This window comes from Anopheles maculipalpis, chromosome 2RL, assembly GCF_943734695.1.
Source record: "Anopheles maculipalpis chromosome 2RL, idAnoMacuDA_375_x, whole genome shotgun sequence".
NCBI classification, from domain to species: Eukaryota; Metazoa; Arthropoda; class Insecta; order Diptera; family Culicidae; genus Anopheles; species Anopheles maculipalpis.
This window is the reverse complement of record NC_064871.1, coordinates 31759718-31775035: the sequence shown is the minus strand read 5'-3', so window position 1 is coordinate 31775035 and position 15318 is coordinate 31759718. Positions and strand designations below refer to the sequence as shown.

Below are 15318 nucleotides of genomic sequence, written 5' to 3'. Positions count from 1 at the left end.
CGCTACTAAAGAACAACCGAGTACACACACACACACACACACACACACTCGTGGGATCTTCAAGAAATTATGTCCCAAAGTCCATTCAGTTCGGGGGGATGTTTGAGAATGGAATCAGCACAAGCTGGATTTAGGCACGCCGTTTGTTGCTGCTGATTGCACACACTGCGGGTGGGGTAGAATTTAGATAATTTATAATCGTGTGCCGATTCGCATTTTTTTCCACTGAACAATTCCGATCGAACGAAAGATTTCGTCAATTAGCAGCTTTTTACACACAACGCAGGGTGCCACTTGGTCACGATCACCTGGGGAAGTAGACAAGAAAAAAGAAAGATTTATTAGCAACTTAGTGGACTAAGACTTGGACAAAAACGCAATCTAGAACACTTCGCAATCATTATTCAACCTCGTCAGAGCAGAAACCTCTCCCGCAGATACAACAACCGGAACCGGTGTGACGTACGACGTGTGCGTCTTGTTCGGGTGGCTTGTTCCTCACTAATGACATTACCAGCTGATTCCGATGCTACTCTTATCGACTGTCGCAAACATTGTCACCTCCCCTGGGAACAGCTTCGATACACACACTCACACCGGACGACGACAACCAACTTCTACCCATGGACAGTTGTGGTGCAAGCGAAAGTGATAAGAAAAGTCGTCGTACGGTTGAGACACAACGACGCACCATCAACCATCGTGCTGAAGAATCAATTCTTATCCATAGCATCATAGGTAGCGAGTGAGGAGGTACCTGCTGCTGCTGATAGCCACGATCGAGGAGGATGCGTAGTAACCTACCCTACTTAAGCTGTCCAAATGTGTGTGTTGTTCCTTTGTCAACCACTTTAAATTTGCAGCTCGTTCAACACACTATCTGGCTGACTTGATTCGGCATGCTTTAACTCATCTATGGGTTATGGGTGATGCATCACCCAGCATTGATCACTTTCTACAGATTATTGCGTGTTTTTCTTATTACTGAGACGTATGTAGACAAATTATTGCTGACCGGTTGTTCTTAATTCACCTGTGCGTTGTGATAGAATAACAGAACATATCTGAATGGCCTTCAGCGTCGCGCCATCATCAGCACGCAAAAAATAGGCAAAGAGAAGGGAACCTTTACAGGGACAGTGATGTCGAACTCTATTTTATTCTCTGTGGCCTTGGTGTTATGTAGTTCAAATTCAATGTTGGTTTTTGCGTCAAATTCGTAAAATTTTTGTGATATGTTCAATTGGATTTCAAGCCCGTGTAACGATCAATAACGCAAAGCAATTAATTTTTTCTTGTTTGATCAGCAACAGTAGCAACACAGTTACAATTATTCTGTGAAAAGTGGTTTGTTTCGACGATGGTTTTGAAGTGATCTACAATATCACAGAAACTCTTCAGAAATGGAAAGCTGCTCTGGTTCTATCTATAGAATGTCACCTAAGGAGAATGTCTTTTCCTAACATAAGCTCATATTTGAGTAAAATGGAAACAATTGAATACTAATCACCAAACAGTTTAGATGTTCTATTTTAAAAATAGTTCTATAATGCGACACGATCTATTGGCGCGCCTTTAAATTTTGAACCGCGCACATAATTTATCTGAGCCTGTATGCCCTCGATCGTTGGTATTGTTAACGTATGTGTTGAAAAAGTCATAGTTAACAGTTAAAACGAATTTAATTGGAGTTTTTTCACAATCAAATTTATATATTTTATATTTATTTATATTATTTTTATTTTATATAACTTTAGAAGAAGAAGATTATTTTAGACAGTCTACCACGGCCTAAACAGTGGCCTAAACATTCTCGGCTTAAATTTGAGCCAGAAATTTTCCATAGAGGCTTGAAGGTTGACAAACAGGTGGCAATTTTTAAGTCTCTATGATGATTTCTCGTACTAAAAATTTTGCTAGTCAATGCAAGTCCTTAAGAAAAGAAGAAGGCAAGGAATATCCTGTTCACTGATTGTAAGCCAAAGTTTCTGTCGAATGTTCTAGTTGCTTAAAATGGTCGGACGATCAGATCTAGGCTTCTATAGATCTTCCATTTTATGGATTTTCACTTCTCCAAAAGTGTCAGCTACTTACTGATGGTCGACTTCTACTTTTAGTCAAAAGTTCTCAAATATTGACAGAATATAGTCAACAAGTGTATATTAGTCAGCGAACGACTGGTCTCGCTTCTCATTTGCTGGCCGCATTCAATGACCTTGTGGACGCCGCATGTTTGACATGCCTGCCAACAGAGCGAAGGGAACCTGTAGGGTCAACCGTTGGTAGTAGTGAGTAATGTAAAAACCATTTCTGCGCACGCAGTTCAACCATGTAAAACTCAGGCGCCGATAGCGTGCGCTCGTGTGTTTGTGTGCTGCAATATCGTACAAGTTATTGCGCACTAAAAACCATTTCTCCCTTTCCCGTTCCCATGACAGACCGAAACATCAACACTTAAATGGTTGGAGCGCATGGAAAGGGAACATGGCTATACCACCGAACGAACCATGTGATTTCTTTGTTCGCTCAACCATAAAACCATCTAGTCATCATCCGCTCGCATCGCCCAACGTTGCTACCAATGTATGTGTGTGTGTACGTATCCAAAGATGGTTTTCTATGGTTTTCTATGACGCACCGGACGGGATGGATGGTTCTACTGCTTTGTTCCGTGCGCGGTGGTTTTTGCTTGCTGATAAGCTGCCATAACATACGAACAGTCAGCCAGCCAACCATTTTGCACCATTCGTAACCATTCTATTTTACGCTTATCATCATGAACGGCGGAATGGTTTCAGGAATAAACAGCGCCAGTAGTAGTAGTAGTAGTAGTGGGTGGTTGAATGATTAATACACTCACGGATGATAATTGATGCAGATGCAACGTCGTTTGAGATTACAGTAATACGACATTGGCAATGTTTTCTTTGCGACTGTATTACGCCGATTTTTCGCTTCGTCTTTGAAATGTTGTTTTCCGTGTTTTGTGCCGGTAAAGCCATTTTTTGCCGTAAGGAGGTACTGTACCGTTACCTCAGAAACCAGTGTACCGTTGCTGCTGAAAAGGTTCTGCCGTGCAGTACAACGAAATAATTTAATGCGCACGAAGATAGCAAGAAAACACGATATCCTTGAACCCACCGATCGTGCGGATCGACCGCATCACAAATAAGGCATTTTGAGCACTAGAACAACACAGCGGCTCCGTATGGAATTGAAACATTTTTACGAAAAAATAACCTGTTTTGCACAAATCTATCATCACTGATAATATGTTTTTAATCAAATCTTTTGTAACGCATGTAGGAACAAAAAAGAAGTGAAAACACGGAAGCTGAAAATGCGCTTTACGTAAATACACCCACACAAGAGTAATCAATACCGGAAAAAGGGACGCTTACCTTTCGCTCCACTAATTTCGATATTATTCAACAACCAGTCTGTTAACTAGTGGACGATGTTAGCACGATTTTGAATGCAATTTCCATGGAGAACAGCGGAGACTGCAATTACATCTGCTTCCGAACTTTTTTATATACGAAAACTAATGGTTTGTTGTGACAGTACGAAACAAAAACAGCTGGGGGTGACAGCTCTATGACGTTCAGCCGATTCCCAAGTAGCGGTGTTTGAAATCCGACATTTTTGGTACGCAGTTGTCAAGAGGGTACGGTTTTCTCACAAGCTAACATTCAAATTTATGTTTCTTCTTGGCTTAACGATCTGCTAGTTCATGCCAGCTATCAAAGGCCGAACATGCAACAAGCCACGGTGCGAGAAAGGTTGGTGTCATTGCTCGGTGACATGCCCCTAGTTGTAAGCGAAATGCATGGAATTTGACAGATGAGGTTGAACAAATTGACGACGACCATGGCATATTGAACTCGCGTGAAAAGTGTTTATACAACACTTTTTTTTTGGAAGTGAAAAATTGAAATGTAAACTGATTATTTGCAAACAAGGATATTCTTTCATAAAAATCAGCTACAGTAACAGTACAACGGTACAACTGTAATGGCAAGCGGTGTCTTTTGAGTTCGATTTGAATACAAAAATAAGATACATAAGATAAGATAATTTGTTATGAAAATTCAAATCAATTACCGTGTAAACTTGCACTTCAAGAAGCTGCTCAAAAATGTTTATTGGGTTTTGATTTGACAGCCACTAATTTTGTATTTACCGTTTAGTTGCGGTATATTTTGCATATTAAAATATTAACTAAAATGAACATTACATGGATAAAATCATACTAAAATTTATTATTGCAGTAGCCGCTCAATATAAAATTACGTACAAGTAAGAAATTAAAGATTTATGAGCTCGATCGAGAACTACAAAAATTTCAGCTGCGTTGCGATTCGTCATCAGCTGATCGATTTAAAATCCTTGTTTTTTCACCATTGACGCACTTTTAAATGCCTTTTCAATCGAACGAAACAAAATGGAGGCAAAACAGGAAACAAGTGCGTATCGGGCGTGTATTAAAGCTTAACTCAAGTGTGAATAAATAAACGGAAATTCGAGTGTGGCCGATCTCTGCCCGGGGTAGTCATATTAGCCCAAATCGTCCTTAGCTTTGACCGCAACGGGATTACAACGGATAAAACAAAGCCCTGTAGCCGAATAGCGGTACTTTCTGTACCAACGTATGTGTGCCAGTGTAGTAGAATAGCGGAAGCCGTACTATTTGCGCCAAATGTAGTGTCATTCCCCGCGTTTCCTTCTATCAAAAAACTTCTTTTGCTGCTGGCTGTAGTGAATCTGGACGTGTGGCGTGCAAATTGTCCTTTGGCTGAAACAATCGCTGATCGCAGGAGTTGGGAATGTGCCGGAATATTGGAAAACCATCGCAGTAGACACAGGTGAGGCTAGGAGATAGGAGGAGATTTCTATTTAGATACTCGGTGGATCGCATAGCTGTTTTCCCTGCTATGGCGGTGTGTTTATAGTGTTACATCAAACTACCTTTCAATCATTAGCTTTTGTTTTGCTGTCCATAACTTTGTTTTATACTTTTTACTATTTGTAAGTCAACATTAATCACGTATGATGATGTGGTGTCCTCTTTTCTGAGAGTGTCTAATATGGTTGGTTTGCTATATTTTTCAGTTAACCTTCTTCTGGGTGTGTCGCTAGTACCTGAGGAACCGAACCGAGAGCGATCGATAACCAGTGCCGGAAGATTGATTACAGCTCAAGTTTATCTGGAAGTTTAAGCCAAGTTATTTTTTACATATTTTTGTTGTTGGAAAGATGCAAACAAGTACGAAGACCAACTGCACCAAGGTGCAGGAAAGTGATGAAACAATTGATATCCGGCCTCAAAAGATCGAGGAAGACATCACCACTGCCTCCGCAAGCAGGGCCTGTTCTTCCGAGATGATGAACTATTCCGACGCAGGCAAACGTGATGAAGTGGAGTGTACTAGCCGTGGCGAACAGCTGACGGATGAGGAAGCGATGTGTAACTTCGAAACACCGACGACGGATAGAACGCTATTCCGATTGCGCAAGTGCTCTACGAAGATCTTTGGTCTTTCGCCTGTTTCGGAAATATCGGCCGCTCTGCAAGATTCCGGCCTAGATACGCCCCGCGTAGTACGCCACGAGAAACCTCGACCGGTGTGCTTGCGAAAAGGTATGTTTTAATTACATCGAAACCTCTTTATTATGTACGGCCGGACGGTTTACGTCTTGGCTAGCAGCATAAAATTTATGCTTCCGCAGCATAACGTTAGGTGTCGCTAGGGGTTATGCTTTTATGATTCTATGAAACCCCAGAGCACATGTGTGTTATGAGCACGTGGGCATTAAATTTCAAATTTATTTCATTTATTAATTATCACTATTATTACTATACAATTGGTTCATCTTATTTGAGTATAAGTACTACGGGTCGGTGCCGTTTTTTCAGCTCTTCTTGAGCTGATTTTGTACAAATTTATCAAGACATTTCCTCCTTGTTTTTTTTTTTTGCCTTATCCCGGGCAAGCTCGGTTGTACAGTTGGTATAAGTTTAACATTAAATCATGCATTTCATAACTAATAATAAATTGTGGAAACACAACGTACGTAATATAACCGTAACGGTTCGTAGTTTACAATTCATATTCCCCAATTCCGTGGCATTATATAAATACATCAATCCCTCGTAACGAACTAAACGAACCGTTCGGTTTTTCACATTCGAAATCTTTGCTTGAGTGCATCGAGGCTCGAGCGCTCGCGTAGGACGACGGGGACGTGTCCTTTTGGTACGATATAAATAGACCACCCCTGCTTTAGTGCGATGGATTCGATCTCCGCCAACCCATTCCCGGTGGGTACTGTGTTTAGGTGACAGCTGCTAGAGACAGTGGAAAACCCCTTTTTCTATGTTGACTTTAATGGCAGTGGAAATTTTTCGCTCTATAGACAATTAAACTGTCACGAGGAGACGTACCGTGCTGGGAAAACATTGTGAGCATGCAACGGTCACCTAACTCGTGGATGGGTTGATAAAATGCGCTTGAATGTAGATCACATTGATTGAAGACTTATAACGGTTCACACGAGAATTAACTGGAATATAATTATTGATTGTATATTGAAAAGGAGTGGCACATAGCGTTAAAGAAGACGCGCCAAACTTAAACTATTTAATTAATTTTAAGGATGCATTCTCTCCTCGTCCCTAGTATTTGCTCTTCCCAGACCATTTTCCCACTGTCTTCCCAGAATGCATTTTTACATTTTGCAAAACCTTTCGCTCGCAAACCCAAACGAGCTTGTCACCGCTCATCATCACATCACCGTCAGTCCACATCAGTCACTTCAGTCGGAGGAAATGCAAATTACCAGAATCCGGATCTTTTGGGCGCCAAACTCCGGTCGGCAGATACTGCCAAGCAAACAGGGAACTGTTGAGCAAAAGGCGCTAACACAAGTTAACTAAAAAAAACCCTAGCCGATGGTTTAAATGCCCTCCAAAACTCGATTCGCCTTTGGTAAGCGACAAGAGAATGTTAGAGGACAAAAAAGTATTGAAAAAGAATTGCGGTATCTTGATTTTTCTTGCCTATTTTCCTTTCTGGCCGTTTTTATGCGCGCACTTTCCTTTCGAGGGTTTTTGGTCGGATCCGTGAGCGGCGAGCAACCCTCGTCTGGCGGCAAAATCCTGGCGCTACTCACACATACACACCCTGGCCTGTCCCTGCTTGCGCACGAGGATTAATACCGGTTATTGCGAATCCCCGCACGGGGTATCGCACGTTGTAAGGAAACACGGCAGTCCCTTTAAATTTTCTTAAAAGGTCTCCCTGCGCTCGCTCTACCCTGCTCGATTCCGGCATTTTCGTCTTACTGGTTGCATTCCATCTCGGAATGCACATCTTAAGACGGCCCTTGCACTGTATATAAAGTGGATTCGTGTTTGCTTACACATAGAACCCTTTTTTTTTTGTTGGTTCCGATTTTTCTTCCGGTTTGTGACAACTGCTGGGCGATGTGCTAACCCGACTGGAAGGCTCGCTGAAGGGCGCTCACATACATATGGATTTTTCAGCGCCTGAAAAAGTCGAACCAACCGGCCTAGAAGTTAGTTGAGGACTGTATTCTGAAAAGGCTCGCGCCATCCCGTTGGGGTTTTCCTTGCACAACGGGGAATGTTATAGGACTTATGCTTGGGCGTCTGTGTGTGCGCTTATGTATTTGCTAGCGCGCGCATTTTCATCAAGGCTCATTATCGGTACGCTCCAGTGACTTCCCGGTGCTCCTTACGAACCCAAGGATATGCCGGTATGGGGAAGGTGAATGTATTCTTAAATGGCAATTTATGCTAACGCACATAATAGACATCGCTCTATGCTGTAACAATTTTCTCTCCTCTTGGTCCTCTTGGCCCCACCCGTCAGACAGTCGTCGTCCGCAAGCGCATTCATAATTAAACATGAGTGTTTTGTACATATATACCGGCCTAGGTGTAACTAGTGCAAGGCGCGCACATTTTTTATTCAGGCGGCACCAATCCTTATGAGACCACTGTGACTGGTACAGGTACAATTTTCCTTTTTGCCACAACTGAATCCAATTGACGCGGGGAATGCCCGCATATGTTGTGCGAGTAAGGGTTCTGCCTGTGTGGGTCCTATGGTTTCCGCGGTTCTGGTACGTTTCGTTTTGGGCGAAAAATAGGCGCCAACCGCTGGCTCATGGTAGGTTTGTTTTGGCGCGCGATCAATTTTACTTTGGTACCATGCTTTGGCGAACGTCGACACTCTAGCAGCAATTAGAAATGTATCAGGATCTAGTTTGGTTTTGTTTGATTACTTTGGGCGGCTTTTAACACTATTTATATCCTTCAGAGAGCAGCTTCAAATACCATTCAGATCGTTCTCCCATAGTGAGAACTTGTCTATCCAAGCACCTGGTTACCAATAAATCCCAAAAGCCATAAAATGGTCGGCAATGACCTAGCCGAAGTCGTTTAGCCAAAATGAAGAGAAAATGGATTTGGGCGAGATTTTGGGCGCGAAATAGGCACCAACCGCTGGCTCTTGATCTATCTATATTCATCATTATTGATTTAAATCATCTATTGGTTGAGTTCTTGACCAACATTTAGGGGTTTCTGTAATCATGGAATAATTGATCTTAGAACTGAGTTTTCCAGTGAGGCATCTCGCTGTAAGAATCTGTAAGTTCTGGTCCTTATGGTATCATCGGGAAATATAGCCTCAACCACATGTACAAGAAGAGGCTCTTCTTTGGCGCCAAACGCTTTCTCAAAATAGGGGCGTGCGTTCAAATTTACTTTTCATCATTTTTTGTGACACAAGAACACTCTTTTAGCAATACGGCCTGGCCGTCCTTTATGAATAAAAAAAAAGAACACTTTTAGAAATTTCATTCAAAACTCATTCAAAAATAAACCAAGTTTGACCATGGTTTTATGTAATCAAGCTTATTGCACATTTTGTATTCTAACCATGAGCTCCAGTAATGCAAGTAAAAGCTATTTAACGTTGACCAGAATTAATTTTATTATTATGTGATCACGGAATAATTGTTGGGAACTCTGTTTGGATCTATGAAGCGCAATAAAATTTACTGTTGATCAGCTATCGGCCAAAAGGACACTCTTTTAAACAATTAGAAATGGACCAACGTTGAGTATAATTCCGCTTTAGGCCTTCTGGTTCTATCAGCACAATTTTTATCAGAACTGAGTGTTTGGACCAACACATATTTTACACACTGAAGTACCATTTTTAAGGCACATTCAGCAAACGGTTCAAACCGAGAACAATAAGCAGCCCTTGGCCAGTGTAATATATTGTGGGTTAAGGTTTTTGAATGGCGCTCCCCTTGGCGCAGTGCTATTGTTCACCGTTACAATCGTAATTTGTTCCCTGAATATCCTGCGCCGTACGTTCGACTGTAAGTTCCGAAAAATTACACGCTTTGCATCCCACAATCAAATGCAAATGCGCAGGAGAGCACCGTTACCGATTGCCCTTAAGGGTACAGGATTGATTAGAGTTTTTGCACTCCTACTGAGTAGGGTACGGAGGAAATTGTCCTGTTTACAAGGCTTTAAGATGTGTAACGAAGAAAAATGCTGGATCGAGTAATTAATTTACTCTACACATTTTAAAGCAGGCTTCCTTCGATCCAACTCGTCTGACACATACGTATTTACAGACCATTACACGTTAACCAGGTGAAGTTCGTAGTCGCGGGCCTTTGACCCTGGTGTTGGCTGACCGAGATCAAGAAGTCACTCTAGAAGTCAAACCGGAAGTTTATGAGCACTGCAATCGGTCTGCCGGCTGCGGGTTGCGGTTGATGCACCGTCTTTCGAAATACGCCTTGACGAAACATTGTATGTGTAGTGTGTGTGGGAGAGAGAGAGAGAGTCAGAAAAAAGGCATTGCGGAGGATGTGGGTTGCCTGACAAGTCCCGGAACGAAATGAGACGATCGGTGAAATTGCGAGCACGAGCCAAAATCTTGAAGAAACCGTTCTTCCTCCACCTTTGCTATTGTGCAAAGTACGGTGCGAAATAGGAAACGAAGGAGGGAATGATCGGGGAAACGGGTGAGGTATGTGTGTTTGATGAAGTCTTATTGAATGTACGGTTTTCTTTTGGGGGTTTTTGTGTACATGAAAGCTGTTGTTGCATAGCTTTTTCGCATTTGAGGCGCTAGCGAACACACAATTGGATTGAATTGCAGTTGCTGTCGTAAATTTATGTCCTAGGAATGTGCAATTTTGGTGTACATTGCAACAGCTGTGCGCCGATACATTTTCGCTTTCTAATGGAGCTTGGCTAATTGTCGTTTCAATAGGGTTTAGAGCATAGGGCTATGCAGTGTGATTTTCGAGGAAAATATGCCAGTGCAGTGTGATATATACATTTGCTAGAACGACAACGACGTCGGTCTTCACACGGCAGGACCGGTTTTCAAATCCTATCCTGAACGTCCCTCCGTACTGAGGACTGACTATCCAATTACGTGGTATATAAATGGCAAGTCTAGTATAAGCCATTTGATGGCGTGACCTTAGAAGGCCATTAAGCCAAGTAGAAGAGGAAGAAGATTTAATGTAAAGAAAAATGCAACAAGTGCTTCAGGTCGCATTTTATACACCAACAATAATTCTAATATGTTTCGGCAGCCATCTAGCAAGTGAGGGTGAGATCAGTTATTTCGTGCCCTAAAAAACGACCAAGAATTCATCAGCAACAACACAACTGGCAACTGTAGCTCATACTGCTGCCTTACCTTTGGCTCGTGCGCAAGTAGCGTGAATTGGGCCACACATTTGTACGCTAATGACCAGCGTATGAATGAGTCCTACGCGTTGCGCGTAGTTATTTCCTACATTCCTACTTCATCATCCTTCAGCCTCGTCCATTTTCTTGTCACGGCAAGTGTTTTTTCCCTCTACTTTCCATTCGACCAGAAAACAAGGACCTTAAGTTCGGGTTGTTCATCCTTGAAATTCTCCGTTTTTTTTTGTTTCATTTTCCCCGTTGAGTAGGAAGATGGGTTCTCCACCCGATGTTACACCATGATCAACAAAGCGTGATCGTCAGGACACGTGCCCGATAAGCGGTCGAAGGCGGCATTGCGGTACTACGCAGAGGACGAGTATCCCCAAGGACCCTACCATTGAAAACTGTTGGTTTAGATATTCATTTATTCTTCTTCGAAAGGAGTAATTTAGGGTAGGGCATCGTAAGAGGCTCGCTTCCCCTCATAAGGCTTACGAATGGAAAAAAATGTGTAAATGTTGTTAAGGAATACAAAAACTATATGTACGCGGGAGGCTTTTTAGAATCAAGATAAGCGTCCGGTAATGCGATGACTACCGTCTGGGGCCGATGTCGAAGGATAATAAACTTTCGGAGGAGCTTCCGGGGATGCACGTGGAAAGGATGGCGTGGTGAATAAACTTTGAAACAAAACAATACTCCTGTTTTAGGGTAGGGGTCAAATATTTGCTTATTACTGCTTTACCAAAAGTTTTGTGTACCACAGTCAGACACGGATGGGAGTGCACGATCTTAAGAAAATGTGTGTCCATCTGGGGTTGTACACCACGAGCACGTGCCGAAGATATGTTTGTACGATGTGTTGCATAGTTCTGCAATGATACATCGGCTATAAAGTAATTAACTCATCCTTATCCTTCATTTCCTCGATCTTGTCATGGTCTGCGGAGCCCTGAACAGCCTTGGAAGCTTGGAAGACGATGAAACTTATGAATAATTAAACACCGGCCCGCCATCCAAATTATCTTCCGCTTGCGCTTTGACCGTCCCGTAACTATACTGGCCAACACAAGTGACTTTGTGTTCTCGATCTCACTCTTTCTCACTCTGTGGTCCTTGCGCCTAAAATTGTCTGTGCTGTTTACAGTAAAGTTTATTTCTTCTACTTCCATTGCCGCTACTTTCGACCTATTTCAAGCGACCCCGGTAGGTTGGACTATTGGCAACAAAAGCTATGAGCGAGTAAACAAAAAATTAAACAAGAACAATGGAAATAATCCTACTTCTCTTTTTTCCGTAGACGTATCGTGCAAAGGGGTAGTACGTTCCGTTTCGTGACCTCATGCTACTCTCTGTCCCAAAGGTGTGGTGGCAGTCAGCGCACGCAAACGCATTGGGGGATATCGTCAAACACTATTCAGTGGTGCGCGAGTCCTTGCGCCGTCCAGCCGGCATCACTCTGCGCGACATGCTACTTCGGTGCTAAGAGTATAGCAAAAAAAAGGAAGAACAAATACAGGCTGGCAGGACACGATATGGACTATAAAAGTGGTAGCGCTTTGCGCCGGCGCACTTCGAAATAGCCATCAGGGGTGAGAGGGCGAGAAAGTGCGCCAACGTGACCATATGTTGAAATTATGGGCCTGTTAGTTGATTCGGCTACGACTGGGGCATGGCTCTGTCCCGCTGTTATATCGTTCGGCATTGATCAGTCGCGCAATAGGGACATTGTTTAGCTGCCGTGCTAGGGTAGTTAGGGCTGCTAAACCGAAGGCACCAAGAATCGTTCCTCGCAAGAGAGTACATTGATCGGGTGATGCTGTTGTGGTGGTGCTGGCGGGTTCTCCGTTGCATGAAAACCATCGAGTACCATTGAGTGTGGGGGTCACTGTTGAGCCGGGCGGTTGGCTGCGTGCTGTGACAAGAAGGGGAATTCTGTATTGATGTGTTAGGTGCACCTATTGCTCGAATTTCTTGCTGACTTTGGCAATGTGAATGATTTTGGAAACCCTTCAAATCGTGCACTGGAAACAGCAAAGGCGAAGGAAATGTTCAATGTTGCAGAACAAGAGCAATCAATAGTTGCAACGGGACCCGGGTATTTCAAATACAAATCAAGCAGTTAAGGTCTTACAATCTATAGGGCCAACCGTGCCGTAGGATTTGTTAGAATGTGTGGAGTTGTTACTGGTTAGCAATAGAAAACAAAAATCTAAATATATCGTATAGCACAGATCCTTGTCACGAAAGACACGAAATCCTTGTATAGATTATCGGTAGAGATCCCAGGTTTCATAGAGTTGAAATGATAAAAGTCAAATCTATCCTTTCTGCTATAGATAGCAAAAGAACTACAACAACTTTCAGTATGATCTAGTCAGATCTTCTCCTGGGCCTGCAGAGTCTGTAGATGAGCCTGCCTGGTGATGGTTTTTCCGTTAGATAGAGGGTTCTAATTTCCATATTCCCCTTCATGTTTGGTTTCTACATACCACATGCGGGCAGTATTGAAGCTAATCCTATCATACTCCAACGTAGGCCTCTACTTCATACGTTGCTTCAATTGCGATTGACACAAAGCAGACACATTTTCGGTAGCTACTCGATCGTTCCTTATCTACGGAAAAGCATTAAGACGAAGTGCTGGTGATGATTTTCATTCTTCAAAGTTGAAATATGGAACAAATGGAATGGCTTTTGGCGCGTGCTAAGATTTGTATCGTGAATACCACCGGTGCAAAGATCGGTAGGACACAACGTTTCTTAACAAACGGAGCGGTGTGTAGGAGCGGGCGAAAGCGCGGAGGCCCTACGACACAATGGAACGGTCTGACTCCTTGCAGTTGCAGTGCGCCGAAATAGTTCAATGAGGGTGTGCTGTCTCCGTGCCTTTAAGAAAACGGAAAGGAAAGCTGTCAGCTGTTCACGTCCTCGGAAGGGCACGCGCCAAGAATAAGTTTTCTTCACGCTTTCTTGACTCAGCCTTTGTAGCCGCGGCTGTGTATGTGTGTATCCACTGATGCCAAGGCGTGTAAGATAGGAAATGAAATTTATTACAGTTTTGTTTTTGTTCAGGCGCTGCTCGGCCGAACTTCATGCAAGGATCAGAACGTTGGCAGTCAGCAGTGGGTAGCAAGGTAGCGCGACATATGTGTGAGGCCGGGTGTGGCGATAGTTCCGCTTTGGTTAGGGAGCAATGAACCTAAGGTTTTTGTCCTTTCGCTAGCATAAAACCTACCCCAAGAGTTCGGTGTTCTGTATTAGGGTTTTGAAGGATTTTCACTGTCGCTGTCCGGTTAGGAAGCTTGCTGTCGTGATGCTTGTGTCTAAATTGGGATTTTCGTTTTTGCTGGAAAAAACAAAATCCTTGCCATTTATCTGAATTGTTTGTATGAACACGTGCAATACATGGACTAGCCCATACAGCGTTACTCCCTACTGTTCCTTCACGGCTGCACTTAATTTAATTTACTTTGTTCGTAAAAAACGGGCTGCACAATACGTGCATTGTACGCATTAGGTGGTCATCGAGATTGCAGTTTCGCGCCAAAAATTATGACTGCAGGTATGTTTGTCGCGTATTACTGTAATATAACTAGTTCATTGAAATAATGTTTGAACTTTTGTTTTTAGATAATATTGATGATCCTGACTAGCATACAAAGACTAGCATATCTATGTGTCAACTTTTTTTTAAAGAGAAAAAGACCCTACCATTTTGACATAGCTATAAGGAAAACTTGTTACTGGCATGATTATGAAGAAAGGTGGGGAAAAACGTATTCCCTTTACCAAAACTTATGTTCTGCCATCTTTTGGGTGCCTAAAATTAGTCTTCGGATAAAGTTCCCTTATTTTACAAAACCTAAGAAATTCCCGCCACATCACACTGCTCGTTCGGTCTTCGGTCCGACAATTTTTAATCCTAGTTCCCATTCCTTCGCTCAAAACTTTCTTCCGGTAAAAGGTAGAAGGTAAGAGCCATAAATCGGAAATAAATCTCTCGTTCGTTCTCGGGGATTCTTGTTTCCAGCCGTCTCTCGCTTTGCTCGGCACGGTAGCGGATAGATTTTGATCCGTCCCTTCGCAACGTAACAAACTGCTAGGCTTCTAGAGACTTACTGTTGTCGATGGATGTCAAAATCAGGACTCAGGGAAATGTCTTGCAACGTTTTTCGCTGTTACACGTAACGCGGCACCGTCAGAAACGTCGGATGAGTAATAACTCACCACCCCAGTATACGTTTCCTTGATTTTTGAAGGCTCTAGGGAAGCAACAAAACGATACCTTCACTCTTCAGCCCACTGCCCAGCCCCGAAACACAGGCGGTAGTGTGTAGGAAGGGTGCTATGCAAGCATTGTGTGGCATCATGTTAATATTTCTGTTGTGCATAGCATTATCGGATGGTGCGAGGCGGATATAGTACGAGGCGCAAGCGAACAAACCATCCATGTTGCGCCGGTGAAACACTTTTAAGGGAAGGAGATCCTTGAACGTTCACCATTTCTTCCATACTCCGTAGGACGACGGTTGCCTGATCAGTGTATGATCTCG

At 42.9% G+C, this 15318-nt stretch overlaps 1 protein-coding gene across 1 annotated transcript in view; it reads left to right on the top strand.

The window, feature by feature from the left end:
• The first annotated feature begins 5256 nt into the window (after positions 1 to 5256).
• The window catches only part of LOC126559727 (uncharacterized), a 105197-nt gene continuing 95135 nt past the window's right edge, over positions 5257 to 15318 (top strand). Inside the window, exon 1 of the mRNA XM_050215900.1 lies at positions 5257 to 5641. Coding sequence (XP_050071857.1) covers positions 5257 to 5641 — 385 coding nt within the window. The remainder of the gene's footprint in view (positions 5642 to 15318) is intronic.